The 14,254-nt window shown below is 58.8% G+C and overlaps 1 protein-coding gene across 3 annotated transcripts; it reads right to left on the bottom strand.

The window, feature by feature from the left end:
- Window positions 1-2,988: 2,988 nt before the first annotated feature.
- On the bottom strand, window positions 2,989-6,698 carry FEZF2 (FEZ family zinc finger 2). Of its 3 annotated transcripts, none has more exons than XM_067003210.1 (5): window positions 5,739-6,698; window positions 4,512-5,353; window positions 4,236-4,370; window positions 3,974-4,106; window positions 2,989-3,536 (listed from the first exon to the last, which is right to left on the bottom strand). In XM_067003210.1, exons 2-5 carry the CDS (start codon window positions 5,295-5,297, stop codon window positions 3,274-3,276), a joined length of 1,317 nt encoding a protein of 438 aa, XP_066859311.1. In that variant the 5' UTR covers window positions 5,298-5,353; window positions 5,739-6,698; the 3' UTR covers window positions 2,989-3,273. The 3 variants fall into 3 exon arrangements, with proteins under 3 accessions (XP_066859311.1, XP_066859312.1, XP_047925817.1); XM_067003211.1 differs by lacking the exon at window positions 5,739-6,698 and adding an exon at window positions 5,470-5,724; XM_048069860.2 differs by lacking the exon at window positions 5,739-6,698 and having other exon boundaries at window positions 4,512-5,446.
- Between the last annotated feature and the right edge of the window lie 7,556 nt (window positions 6,699-14,254).

Genomic DNA, 14,254 nt, shown 5'->3' with positions numbered 1-14,254 from the left:
GTAAAGGGCCGGGGGGCGACACGGGGGGGCGACACGCCCGAGGGGACCCCGGGGGGCGACCCACGGGGGTGACATCCCCGAGGAGCGCGGCTGGAAGCAGGAGGAGGGCACCTGGGCCGGGGCAGGCATGTGTCAATTCAGCCGGCGTGTTGACTTAAGCGAAAGTGCTAAGCCATTCCTAAGGCTAAGTCAATACAGACTTAAGCCAAAATTGTTATTAACGAGCTCTAAGCTGATTTAAGAGCCCCCGGGCCAGCCGTGTCTACCCCGGAGGGTCGGGGGCGCGATGCCCCGGCAGGAGCCGGCCCCGCTGCGCTTCCTCCACGGGAAAACCCCCCGAAACCCGGCCCGGCTCGGCCGCCTCGGTGTCCCCAAGCCGGGACGGGGCCGGGACAGCCCCGGGCTGTGCAAACAGCCCCGGGGGGCCGCGGGGCCGGGCAGCCCCGCTCGGCGGCAGGGGGACACGGGCACTCCGCAGCGCCTGTCCCGTCCCGGCGGGGCAGTTGAGCCCCTCCGCTCCGCTCCCTCTTCCCCCCCCCCCCCCCCTCCCCGGCGGGGGCCTTTCTTTTCTTCCCCACCAGCTTTGAGCAGCCCTGTTTCAGATTGGCCTTTTTATGTTTGATATAAAGAATAGTTGTTGGCCAATTCCATCTTTTCAGCGCTGCTCTCCAGGCCCGGGTCCAAGCGGCTTGTCAGATGCTCATTAACTCCCCCTTTGGCTCTTTCCAGTGTGTCTCCTAAGCTCATTGTGCCAAGAACTAGCGCTTCTTTCTCTTTACACGGCTCCCTTTCTCTGCTCCATCAGGGAGACAAATTACTTTCCAAAAGGGATCGCCAGGGATGGTTTAATGAGAATTTCTCTAGGGCTGGCCGTGGAAATCAATGTAGTTAACATTCGGTGCACTTAATTGGACTTTTCTCTTCTGCCTCCTTCAAAAAAACTCTGAAGCTATCCTGTTAATCTCTCATTTGTAATCAATTGTGTTGACTAAACAAAAGTCTAGGTCGTCCTTTCTTCCTGTCCCAGACAATCCTTTGTTGCCTCTAAATGCCTCATTCTTGAGTGCTCCTGGTCGTGTAGATGGGTTCGATTGTTGACAGTTCATTATTGCGCTTTTGTCCATTTAATCTCCCTCGCTGTGTTTTGCATGTGCATGCCTTAATGAGCTCCGTTGGCAATTAACATGTTTCTAGCAGCAAACTGGTTGCTCAGACGTTTGGAGAGCGGAGTGCAGGGAAAAGGGCAACGCAGCTGCCTTCGGCTTGGTCGCTTCCCAGTGCCCGGCGCCGTGCCTGGCCCCGCCGGGACGCACCTGGGCGAGCCGGGCTGAGCCGTGCCGGGCTGAGCCGAGCCGTGCCGAGCCCCCGGCCCCCCCTCGGCCCCCCCCGAGGCACCGGCACGGCTCAATCTGTCGTGTGCGCGGCTGCGGCGCCGGGAAGAGGGGCTGCGTGCGGGTTTTGTGCTCGCAGTGAGGCTTGCTGGCAAGAGTGCTGAAGTGTGAGCAGTCGTGGACAGCAGAAACATCTTGTGAGGGAGAGGATAATTGGAGTCTCTGGCGTGTGTGTGTGTGTGTGTGTGTGTCTGACAGAGCCACCCTCCCCCGCCATCCGCCGCCTGGGTGTGTGCGGGGAGCCGGGGGGCGGGCAGGGCTCCCCCCTCCGCTCTCCCTCCGCTCCCGGCCGGCCTGGGGAGCTCTGCCCGCCGCCCCCGGGAGGGCCGAAGGGACAAAACACCCCCAGGACCGGCCGGGGCTGCCCTTCGGAGCTCCCCGAGACAGCGCCGAGCTGCGCCGAGGCTGCCGCTGCCCCTCCGACAGCTCCGCAAACATCAGCGAAAACCCCGAAAAAAAAAAAAAAATCCCCGCTCTTCCTCGGCTGTCGGCCCCGTCCCGCAGCCCCGGGGGCGGGGGACACCCCGCTGTCCCCGGGACCCTCCCGCACCCCCCGGGGGTCCCTGGCGCTGCTGCCGCCCCCCGCACGCCCCGCTCCGTCCCGGCGGCCGCTTTTTGCTTGGGGTCGAGCTGCAGCCCCTTTCCTTGGGGACGGATCAGCCCTCTCCCAGGTCCCCAACCGCGGTGACTTACAGCGACGGGGCTTGCTTATTTTTTTTTTAATTCCTTTTTAACCCGAAACTCTCCCCAAATCTCTTTTTTTTTTTTTTTCCCCCCAACAAACGGTACCATGGTGCCGGGCTCGCTGCGCATCGCTTCCCGCGCCTCACCCGGCCCCGAAGCGTCAAAACTCTAACTTTTGGCACCGCCAAAATCCCAAAGCCGAGCAAGGACGAAGCCCCGCGGCGGGCTGTGGGGCCAGCCAAGCCCTCCGGGCTCCAGCGTCGCCGCCCGGTAACGAATCCCAAAAGGCGGTGCGAGGGGTCGGCTCCCGTCCGTGCGCTCGGCCGCGAGCTGCGCTTGTCCTCGCCTCCTGCCGCCGAACGAAGCGGGGAGAGGTGAGCTCCCGGCGCGGCGTCCCCGGGCACTTGGGGCTCGCTCCTTCCCCTCTTCATTGGCAAGCCCGGCCCCAGCAGCACGCACGCTCCCGGCCACCCCGGCCTCGTTTCTCCGCTAGGATAATATTGTTCCTAACGACGTGGCCGGAATAGACACTTGCATATTAAAGGTAGGGGAAGGGGGGAGCCGAGAAGGGGATATTTAGTGTAATCCAAGCGCTTGATTATCCATATTCTGATCAAAAAGAGTTTCTGAGGCCTGCTGGGAGTGATTAGATTAATGTAATGCGCTTTGAAGGGTCTGTGTTTTCTCTCTTAATTTGGGTCATTACTCGGAAAGCAAGCGTGAGATCGTTTCATCTGCATGCAGGGAAGGACGGGCACTCGGGAGCGGCCGAAACACGCCGGAACGAGCCGGGCCCTTCGGGGGGGCTCCGGGCCCTTCGGGGGGCGCCCCCGGCCCTCCCCGCCGCTCCTGGGGGGGGCCCGGGCAGCGCCGTGCCGCCCGCTCCCGGCTCGGAGCCGGGGCCGAGGAGGGAAATGAGACACCTACGAAGGGCCGGTTTATTGTCCCGGGCTAGGTTAGATATATAGATATATTCCTCACTTATTCGAGCGTACATTTAAAGTGGAGATTTACAGACACGTATAAAGAGCGCTGTCCTGGCGCCGGCCCCTCCTGCAGCTCGGGGGGCTCCTCGTATGTACAGCTGCGGCCCGGGGCCGATGGCTGCCGGCGGCTGAGCTCGCTGGGGAAGAGACAGAAGCAAAAGGCTGGCTCGGATAAATAGTGCTGGCCCGGGGAGCGGGGCCGAGAGGGGCCCTTAGCTCTGCCCGCTGCGCGCAGGGTCCCGGGGCGGCGGCGGCGGCGCGCTGGAGACGCTGTCGTGCAACTTTCGGACGTGCTTCTTTAAATCAAAGTTTCTGCAAAATCCTTTCCCGCAAGTGACGCACGTGAAGGGCTTCTTGTCGTTGTGGGTGTGCATGTGGAAAGTCAAGTTATAGATCTGGTGGAAGGCTTTGTTGCAAATGGTGCACTTGTACTGCTTCTCGCCGCTGTGGGTCAGCTTGTGGTTCTTGTAGTTGCCTGCGGGAGAGGAGAGAGGGGGACGAGGGGGTTACCCGAGGGTGCCCGGGCACACAGGTGAGGGGGGGCGGCAGGAAGCGGCCCCCAGCCCCCCCCCCCGGCCCCCTGTCAAAGCCGCTCCGCATCACCGCGGGGCAGCGCGCAACCGGCACGGCACAAATGAGGGGCAGGGGCGGCGCGGTGACCCGCGGCAAATGGAGGGCCCGGGATTAGGACCGGGGCCCGGCACTTCTCATTTAAAAAGCATTTATAGGGCCGAGCCGCCGGCGGGCCCCGGCCGTGCGGCCCGGGGCTCGGGGAGAAAGTAATTGGGAACGGCGGCGGCTCGGCCCGCGCCCCTCGCATCCCCCAGCCGGGCAGGGCTCGCCCCGCTTCGTCCCCGTAAGGATGGGCGAGGGGCCCGCGGGGGGACCCGGCCCCGGCCCGGCCCGGCTCACCTTTCTGGTGGAAGCCCTTGCCGCAGAACTCGCAGACGAAGGGCTTGTAGCCGGCGTGGATGCGGATGTGGGTGTTGAGCGTGGAGCTCCTGTTGAACGCCTTCCCGCACTGGTTGCACTTGTGGGGTTTCTCCTGCACCGGGGTGGGGGGTGAGAGGCCCGTTAGGGGGCTGCGGGGAGGGGTGCAGGGGGTTGGGAGGGAGGGGTAACCCCCCTCTCCCTCCCCCCCCCCCCCCCCGCGGCCCGGCTGCCCCCCACCTACCTGCGTGTGGATGATTTTGTGCCGGCACAGGGTGCTGGCCTGGCGGAAGCCCTTCCCGCACACCTTGCAGACGAACGGCCTGGCCCCGGTGTGCACCGGCATGTGGCGGGTGAGGTTGTAGTGCGCGTTGAACACCTGCGGGAAGCGCCGGCACGGCCAGGTTAGGACCTGGGGTGGTGGTGGTGGGGGGGACCTCTCCCACCGCCCCGCATCCCCCCCCTCAGAGCCTCGTACCCTCCCCGGAGCCTCGTCCCACCCCCGGAGCCCCCTTTGTACCTTGCCGCAGACCTCGCAGGTGAAGTTCTTGGGCTTGCCCTCCGCCGCCCCGCCGCCTCCCAGCTTGGCGTGGCCTTTGGGGGGGCCCCCGCGCTCCGCCGCCTCCTTCATCACCTGGTCCAGGTGGCCGGGCAGCCTCTCCTTGTGCGCCAGGGGGGGCGGCGGCGGCGGCAGCTTCTCGGCCGCCAACCCCGCCAGCTTGGCGTTTTCCAGCAGGAAAAGCTTCTGGTGAGCGGAGAGCCCCCCCGGCGGCGGGGCGCCCAGCAGGCCGGCGGGGAAGAGCTGTCCGTGCAGCAGGTCGGCCGGGTGGTACGCGGCGTCCAGGTAATTGAAGTAGTAAAGGGAGCGGGGGGCGGCCGGCACGGCCCCCGCCTGGTGGATGACCTGCGGCTTGATGAGCCGGCCGCTGGGCTGGCCCAGGGCGAGCTCTGCCTTGCAGCACACGCCGCAGTTGGCTTTGCAGAGCCCCCCGCCGCCCCGCAGGCTGCTCTTCCACAGCTCCGAGTAGTTGAGGAGAGTCTTGGAGGGCACCTCGTAGCCCAGCGGCGGGATGGGGATCACGCAGGGCAGGGGCGAGCAGAGGCTCAGCGGCTTCTTGCCCGGCTCCGGCTCCGGCCCCGGGCCGCCTTGCCTCTGCTCGAAGGCCGGCTTGGGCTCCGACGTCTTGGCCATGATCCGCTCGATGGAGAAGGCCAGGCTCTTGGAGGGGTTAGCGGCGGCGGCCCTGCCGTCGTGCCGGGGGCAGGAGGAAGGCATGACCGTCTCCAGCGACCCCGAGCTCGCCATGGCGCTGCGCCGCCCGGGGACTCGGGGTGAGCAGCCGCTCGCTCCTGCGCTCGGCTCTGCATTCCAGAAAAGCCAGGAGACAAATCAATTTAATAAGCACCTTGTTCTTCCCCCCCCCACACTCCTCTCCCGCCCCCCCCCCCCCCCCCACCGGCACCCCCTCCCTATTTACATTCAAATGAACATATCCCAGAACAATGGCACGTAGGGTACCAGATTACTGCTCATTAAGCGGAACGCGCTAAAGTAACATGCGAGCTAGACCTTGTTAGTATTTAAAAGAAAAAAAAAGGGGGGGGGGGAAGGAAAGGGAAAAAAAAAAAGAAAAGAAAACCCTCCCCCGGGCACTGCCACCCTGCCCAGCCCCGCCGATGGAGACGCAGGGGCGGGGGGCACGGCGAGGGGCAGGGGTCGCCGCGGGACCGGTGGCCACTCACCTACCTAGCCGTGGCTAGCGCCGGCGAGACGCATCCGAGCAGCGCGCTGCGGCCACAGTCACATTTTGACGGCAAACATCTTCCCGAGCGCCAGCTCCCCGGCTCGTACATTTAAGGCTGACATCACATGAAGTCACTCGGAGCAGAATGACACGGGGATGCCACCATGGAGCTTCCCCGAGCCCCGGCGCCGGGCTGGAGCGCGGTGGGCTGGGGCAGGGAGAGGAAGAGGAGCCCCCCCCCGCCCCCTCCACGCACAATTTCCTTCCAGTTTAAGACGCACAAATCGCTCGTGTGCGAGCTGTTTTTTTTTTTTTTTTTTCCTTCCCCGCTCTCTCTCTCCCTTCTTAAAAAGCAACTTGCAAAGCAGAGGAATCGTTTTGCATGTGGCAAATTAGAAGGCAAGTGCGATTCACAAGTTGGGTGGAAAAGAGTGCTCCAGTTCTTGCTGGGGTTAGAAGAGCCACTCGGAGTGAGCGTGAGGATTTTTTATTTTTTTTTTTTAAGAAGGGGGAGAATGATTTTTTTTTTTTCCTAAAGCAACTACCACGCAACCATGCTCGAGTTATTTTGGCAACCCATCTGCAATCAGCTCCGTTGCAACCGAGCTGGAAGATAATTAATAAATTGTCACTTATCTGCGAGCCTCCCCAGCATGTATAAATTAATAGCCAACCCATTAATTAGGACAGTGTATTAATGTTAATTAAACTAAGTTTAATTCCACCCCCCTCCCCTCGCAGGGTAGCTGGTGATTAGCCTTAAATAAACGCGGAGGGAGTCGAGTCCGGGGCTGGGTTTTCTTGGAAAAAAAAAAAAAAAAAAGGAAAGAAAATGGGGAAAAAAAAAAAAAAAGGCAGCCGAGCGCTGCGATCGGGAGTTTTGCGGCTTGTCACCCCGCGAGCTGCCCGCTCCTCCGGCCGGCCGGCCGGGCGGATCTCCCCATCTCCCGTCCCCTTTTCATCCTTTCCGTGCCCCCCTCCGGCTCCCCCCCTTTCTCCAAACAGGAGGCTCCGCATTATCGCGCCCGGGTGCCGGGGTTTCTCCCCTGCCTGCCTCTAATTAAAACGCCTTGGTGCGGGAGGGGAGGCTTCGCAGGCGGCTCAGCTGCGGGGACGCGGTAATTGGGGGAGCCCCGTGCCCACCTGGGTTTTGGGGGGGCCCGGCCGCCGCCCCTCCCCTGGCCCCATTCACCCCGAGCAATTTTCCCCGGCGATTCAGGGCGCTCGCTCCTTTCACTCGGAGCCACTATAGCGCTGCGTGAACCTGGTTTTGTGCGTCCCTAAAATAAAGGGGAGGATTAGCCGGGGGAGGCGGGGGAGCGGAGGGTTTAAGATTGAGCCTGGCCAGAGGTAAAGCAAGCAATGAAAAGGCCCCTATATATTATTATTTCATTTTTTTTTTTCCGCCTCCCTAGCACGCCTAAGAAAAGTTTGGAGGAATTCGGCGGTTTTGTGCGGCGCTGACAAAGCCGCGCCTCCTTCTCCCCGCCGGGGCAGCTCGCCGGCGGCTGTTTGCAGGCAGGCTTTGTCACCTGCGAACCACAACACGCTGCCGAAACTAATTTGGGAATTTGGGGGAGCCACGGAGAAGGGGGAGGGAGCAGCCCCCCCCCCCCCCTCCTGCCCGGGCTGCGCCGCGCTCCCACCGCAGGTGGGCTCCGCGGGGGGGGGACGGACCCCCGGCCCTCGCCATCCTCCCGGCGGGGCAGCGAGGGAACCCCTCCGGTTTTGGGGAGCTGGAGGGAGGCGATGCCGAGCGCACAGGCACGAAGCACACCCAGGGGTTTGGTTGCCGGAGAGCCCGGCCGAGCCGAGCCGAGCCGGGCAGCGGGCAGGCGGCTGCTGGGCTCCCCGCTCGCTCCCGGGGCTCGCCGGCTTTAGCAAAGTATTTAATTAGCCTCCACAAACTTCTTTTTCCTCGCCTGCAGATTATACTGAGTGGAGGGTTGGGAACTATTTTACACCTTGCCACTCACATGTTAATTAATCTCTATCTAACCCTAATTGCAGTTTATTCAAGCACCGCTCAACAGCTCACCCACACAATAAACACTGGGGCTGCTTTTATCCATATTACTCCCCGCTCACACGTTGAGTAATTAACTCCAGTACCAACTAATAGTGCAAACAAATATTTTCTGTAAACGAGATGATTTCGGGCGGGATAAAAGAGGGCTGCGGAGCCGGGGCCGGGAGCTCGCTGCCAGCATCCCCGCGCCGCCCTCGCCCTGCCCGGGCTGCCGACGCCTGGCCCGGCTGCTTTCTGGCCCGGACCGGGGGGGTCCTGCAGATGCTGGGGGGGGGGGGGGGGGAGCGAGGATCCTCGGGGGGGACCCCCCAGCAGCAGCCGCAGGGCCTCCTCCTTCCCACGGCCCCGCAGGGAGCCCCCCCCCCCCCCGTGCCCGGGTGCATCCGTGCTTTGGGCTGGCGGCTCCGAGCCGCCCGGCGGAGCTCGGGTTTTAATTGAAATCGCAGGTTTGGGCACAGCTGGAGGCTGTCTCTGGCGATCCCGCTTGTGCTGTGCCGGCAAGCGTGTTGGAAAGGACTGGCTTTGGGACGGCCGCCCCAGCCGCAGCGCTGCCCTGCGAGCGCCGGGACGGGGCTCTGGGGGGTTTTGGGGGGATTGGGGTGGAAACCTTCGCCCCCCCCCCCCCATCCCCCGGCATTTGCAGCAGGGAGATGCTCCCCGGGCCGCTTTTCCCTGGCAGCACCGTGCCGCAGAGCCGCTGGCAGCGCACCCGTAATCACTTTTGCAGGTTTTTCTTCATTTTTCCCCCCCAAAAAAACGAGTCCGGGTGCCCGTCCCGACAGGGCGCCCCGACCCCCGGCGCCCCCCGCGCTTCCTCCCCCCATTTTTTTTTTACCCCAACGCGCACCTCCACCTTGGGCTCAAGGCGCACCCGGCGACCCCAGCCCCAAATCCTCCCGGGGCGCTGACATCGAAAACCGGCCGGGGTTCCCCCTCCGTGACCCTACAGCAGCACCCCCGGCCCGGGGGGCTCCCGGGGCCGTACCGCAGCCCGGAGCGGGGCTGCGGGGCTGCGGGGAGGGGGCCCGGACCCGCTGCCCCCTTGCCACCGGCCCCGACAGGGCGGCCGGGAGCTCGGCATCCCCCCGGTGCTCAACGAAATCCCGGCCCCGCACGGGTCCCCCCATCCCCGGGTCCTCCCGGCCCGTGCAGGGGGCACTGGGCGGCTGCGGGCCGCCGGGAGATAACTTTGGGCTCCTCCTGGTTATTTAACGTGGCAGCTGCTTGAACTCTCCGGTGGAAGCTGCCGAAAGTTATTAGCGTTACGCTGCGGTCTCCCTCTGAAATGGTGGCTTTGATTTCTGCGCCGCTTTCCTTTCTATATCTCTGTGTGTGTGTATATAAAATGCATATATATATTTTTTTAAAGCAGACGGTGAGGTGAGCCCAGGCAGTCAGGATAGGGCTGCCTTTGCAGGGGCAGCTTCAGGAGTGTGGTTGCGATGCTGCCCGATCCCTTGCCTCGCCACGCTGGGCTTAGGGCTGTCTCAGGGCAAGGCAGCGGCTGGGGCAGCCCGAGGTGTGTCTCTGCAGCTCAGTTTGCAGCCCTCAGAAACGCTCTTTTTGGACAAAACGGTAAGCAACGAAAGGGGAAACCAAGAGAGGAATATCCGTGGTGAGGCAGGCTGTTACCTCTTTGCCTGCTTCCTCTTTGAAGCCGCAGTACCTTGTGTAGCGGGCGCAGCACACAGCCTCCCCGGGCTGTCCTCCCATCCCACAGGGCCCTTGGGTCGGTGGGGTGACCCCACAGAGCCCTTGGGTCGGTGGGGTGACCCCGCAGGATCCTTGGGTCGGTGGGGTGACCCCGCTGCCACCACCGTGCCACTGCAGGCTGAGGCCACCTGGGCTGGAGCAGAGGCGCCGAGTCCCTGCAGACTGTTGTTTCAGCCCGTTCACTGACTCATGCACACATCACTGCGTATACGTAGGCAGATAATTTTTTTTTTCTTATTTTTTTTTTAAGAAAAATAAAAATTGGCATATCGAAACACTGTACTGTGGAGCTAGGTTTTGGAGCACTGAACGGGTCCCGGAGCAAACACAGCGGGATTTGGGGCACGCAGTGGCCCAGTGTCCCTGCATGGCTCCGCTGTGCGACTGGCAGTGATGGCAGGGGCAGCGCTGACGTTTTTAACCCGTGTCTCATTTTAAGAGCAGGAAATGTTGGAAATGTAGCCGCACTGCAGAGCAACTGGTAAGGCACCGTGGCACGAGCTGCCCGACGAGTGCCTCGATGGCACCCAGGCTGGGTTACGTAAGTCTGAAAACGGCACCTCCTTGCTCGCCACGTCCCTTTCTGTGCGCGCAGGGTCCTGCCGAGCTGCCAAACAGAAGCAATTGAATGAACTCTTTTCTCTGCTCATTCTTCCTTCCGCAGCTCGGAGAAAGTGAGCCAGAGCCTATTCTAGTTCGCCTGTCAAGAGGAATGGCAGCGGACGGCTCCATCCCCACCGGGCTTTGTGCCCCCAAAGCGCTGCCTGTCTGCGAGGCACGGCAACCTGGCGGGAGAGTCCAGGGCCTGCCGCTGGACCGCTCTGGTCCGGGAGTCAGTCGAGAGTCAGCGGGGTCCACGTCTTACCCAAAGCCCCCCGGCCACCAAGGCAAGCAAGAAAATGATGAAGGGGCGGCTGCTGTTCTCCTGCCTCGCTGTCAATGGAGCGATGCGGTATTTCATTTCAAGCCCTAGAGATGTCCCTTCTTCCCGGTTTGAAGTGGTGTACTTCTTCGTTTTGAAAGAGTGGGAGCTTTTTAATTTTTTCTGGTTTTGTTGTGTGTTTTTTTTTTTTTTCTTTTCCCCCTTATTTTCTATTTAGGAGAAAAGGTGGGAGGAAGTAGAGAAGGAGAATATAATGGGGGGATGGCCTTGTTCTCACTTTCCTACTGAAAACATTTCAGAAAAAGGAGCAAAAAGCAGTGAAAATGGGTAGAAGCCCACTTCAGTTTTGCGTTCCCATTCCTTCCCTTTTTTGCTTGAAAGAAGGATGGCCAAAAAAAAAAAGTGGGACAAACCCCACGTGTTTTGAATTATTCTCTTCTTAATGAGTTAGAAAAACATCTTGTTTTCAAAAGTACGTGCTTTTTCCATGAAAAAAATCAAATAGGGGAAGAACCTTTCCAAAGCCAATAACAGTTGCCATTCCCAGTCATTTTGCAACTCCCCACTCAGTGTTTTGCCATTTTTCTGGCTATGCCACGGCTCGTATTGTTTGATGTTTGCATTTATCTTTGCTCGAAGGACATAATTTTCGTAGACATCCTTGTTCTCTGCTGAGCAGGACTCTGCGGCAGTCTGCAAGGTACCGGGGGAGCAGCGGAAGGTAGCACGTCACCTCCTTCCATCAGGACAAACCAGAGCCCCTCAACGTAAGAATCTCTTTTTAATTTTTTAGTTTTATTTTGTATTTTTATGATTTCAGCCCCAGAAGATGCGATCTGAAAGAGCCACTGAAAAATCCTCCCAACGATCAGAGCCCAGACTAAAAAGCCAGACCTAGTTCTTGCAGGAAAAAAACTTCCATGCGCGACCCAAGTATTCCCTGAATGTTCAAGAACACCCACAAATTCTATAAAAATAGCTGATAATTTATTTATTTGATTTAATTATGAGCCTAGCTTGTGATTTTGGGGTGGGGACGGGGGTGGGGCTGGAGTTAATGCTGAAAAAATGCTTTAGAGAAAAACCCAGGCGAGTCATCAGCTCTGCGGTGCCGGGGAGCTGCCCGGGCTCCTCCTGAAGGCACGCAGAGCTTTGTGGTGCCCACTGAGGGCCCTCAAACCCCTCGGGTGAGGAGGTGGCCACTTCTCCTGGGTGAAGCTACGGGTCTTTGGCCCCACGGTCTGTGAACGAGGCTGGTGTCCTGTGGCCGGCGTGCTTTTGAGGGACTGCCTCATCTGTCCCTGCTGGCTCGCCTGGTTTGAGCAAGGGTTGCCCCTCATCACGTTGTCCTCCCATTGAGACCGGGCTGTGCGGCTGGCTGAGCCCTGGCACTGGGAAGGGGGCTGTGGGACATGTTCCCAACCCTTATGGCAGGGTCTAGAGAGGGTCGGGGTGCCGTGTGCTGTGCCCCCAGCATGTCGTGGGACCAACCCCTCAGTCCTTGCTGGTTCAGCGGGATAGGAAGAAATATCCGGCTTCCCTCTCATCGGCGTTCCCAGCCCTGTTCACTTCAAGCCTCCGAGCTCCTTCTCTCCTCCTTCCTTCCCCCAGGCTCTCCTGTCCAGCTGAAAGCCATCGACAGGCCCCGAGATCAGCTGCTTTCGGAGCCCCCTCTCTGCCGAAAGTGCTCCTAAACGGTGCGGCCTTTGTTCCCCCCAGCTGTCGCATCCTCCGGGATCGGCAACAAGTCCTCGCTTTACAGACCCCGTCTTGTCAGTCCCCAAGCTGATCTGACCACCTGGTTTGTTTTTGAAGCGAGCGCTCGAGTCATAACATTTCTGTTTATTTCAACAACTGTATTCCTTGCATAGGAAATGAGCCAAGATGGTCTAAGGCGGGGAGAGCGAAGCATGTCGGGGTTGTAATTGCTTTTGCTCTCCCAATATCGAATTTTACAGTATAATCAAAATCTTATTTTTGTACTACTGGACTCTGTTATTGACTTAATCTTCTTAAGTGCTCCTATTATTCCAGTGATTTCATCGTTGCATGTTGATTTTAATCTTTTGATCTCCATATTAGCTACTGCCTGCAACTAATTTGTTGCTCAGTGTTTTTCTTTGTTTTGACCTGTGAGGCATTTTCCTCATGGCACACAACTCTGCTGGCAGATTGCATATAATCTCTGCACTTTTTTTCTCCCATATTTTGCATAGTTACAACAAATGCAGATTTACAACTTGAAACGGAATATGTATCTTCTGGGGAGGCTGAGCAAAATATCACTTAGCGCCTTTAGCTCGGGAGCCCGAATGCGCTCGAATGGAGGAAATGCCGCCGAATGCAGCTCACCGGAGAGAGGTGTCGCTCAGGCTCCTCAGCCAAACGAGTTCAGAATTGTTGGCAACTGCAGCGTTTGTAACTTAAATTACACGCGGTCAGGTACCAAACAGTTTCTGGAGGCATGGCCAGGGCGAAGAGGAGGAAGGCTGGTTTCTGTGAATGGCTTAGGGGACTCCTGGCTGGCCTCAGCTTGGCATTTGGGGGTTCTGCTGAGGCCCGACACCACGGAGCAGTTTTTTCAACAAAAACTGGTGGCAGTGGTGCTGGTGCAGAGCCTTGAACTTCACAAAGTGCAGAGGGTGAGATACGGCTCAGCTGTGTTTCGGTTGGCCGTTATACCAGCGCTTTTCCCCTTGGTAGCTGCTGGTTTAACCTGTGATGGTTTACTGGGGCTTTGTTTGCTTTAGCTTCTTCTTTTAAAGCTTCGAGGAGTAATTTTTGCCTTAGGTTTGCCGTGACTTTTTTTTTTTTTAAAAAGAACACAGACTGAACATTGACAAAATCATCTTTGCTTTGCTGCATGCCTATTTATGCTTCTGAAACCAAATTGTCTTCTAATATTTTTGACGTTTTGGTCACCAGAGAGGCAGAAAAGCAATTTCTAAGATGCCTATGGGCCAGGAGACATGCTTTACAGCAGAGGGGAAAGAATCTGTTAGTTGCTGAGATATAAAACAAATTGGATGAACAGCTGCTGACACTTGTCAGTCAAATAGTTGATAGCATTTTCAGTCTCCATGCCACATGCTTTAAGTAAGTCTGTCAAAAAAAGGATATTTTCGCTGGACTTCCCTGTAAATATGAGAGAAGTTTTGGCCTGATCTATCGTTTAAAATTTTGCTGGCAGAGGAATGAAATTTTCCTCTTTCCCCAAACTGATTGACATAACTGTACTGGCAGATCCTTCATCTAGGTGCAGTTGTACTGGCAGGAAGTCCTTTGACTGTTGGAGCTCATTCCACGGCAGCAGCGGGTTGAAGTGAAACCAGCAGCAGACCTTTGCGTCTCCTCGGCAGGGTTTGCCAGAGTGCTCCCAGCCATCAGCAAACCCTTTTAGGAGCCACCCGAAGTGTAGCTTTGCCCTACACGAGCCTGAGCCCCATCCAAAGGATATTATGTGGCCGAGGAGGCTTTAAACCCAGATTGTGTTGTTCAGACAGCACCAAACCATTTGGGGTGATTCCTGCAGGATTTAACCAAGAGGGCACTCGGCGCTCCCGGCGCAGCACCCACACAGGACAGGGTCAGGCTGCCGGCACCACGTCACCATCGGCAGGGGGGCTCGGGGTGCACCAGGCTCCTTCTCTTGCCTTCACGCTGCAGGGCTGGGAGGTTAAATCCTGCCTCGCAGCATTGCTCGTACGTGAGTTCTTCACACCAAAATTTGTAACTCGACGCTCATTTGGGTCCAAACTCCCTTAAAAGAAATTACCTGGCTAATGCTTCCTCTCTTAGGACATGCGGTCAGGCCTGGCACAGCCTCAGGGCTCTTACGGAGTCCCTGAGCTGCTTTGCTGGGGTCTGAGGCCACGTGAAAAGCTGCCACAGGC

The sequence above is a fragment of the Anser cygnoides genome, chromosome 10, assembly GCF_040182565.1.
Source record: "Anser cygnoides isolate HZ-2024a breed goose chromosome 10, Taihu_goose_T2T_genome, whole genome shotgun sequence".
In the NCBI taxonomy this organism is placed as follows: domain Eukaryota; kingdom Metazoa; phylum Chordata; class Aves; order Anseriformes; family Anatidae; genus Anser; species Anser cygnoides.
Note: the sequence above shows the minus strand (reverse complement) of the source record. Positions and strands in the feature narration are given on the sequence as shown.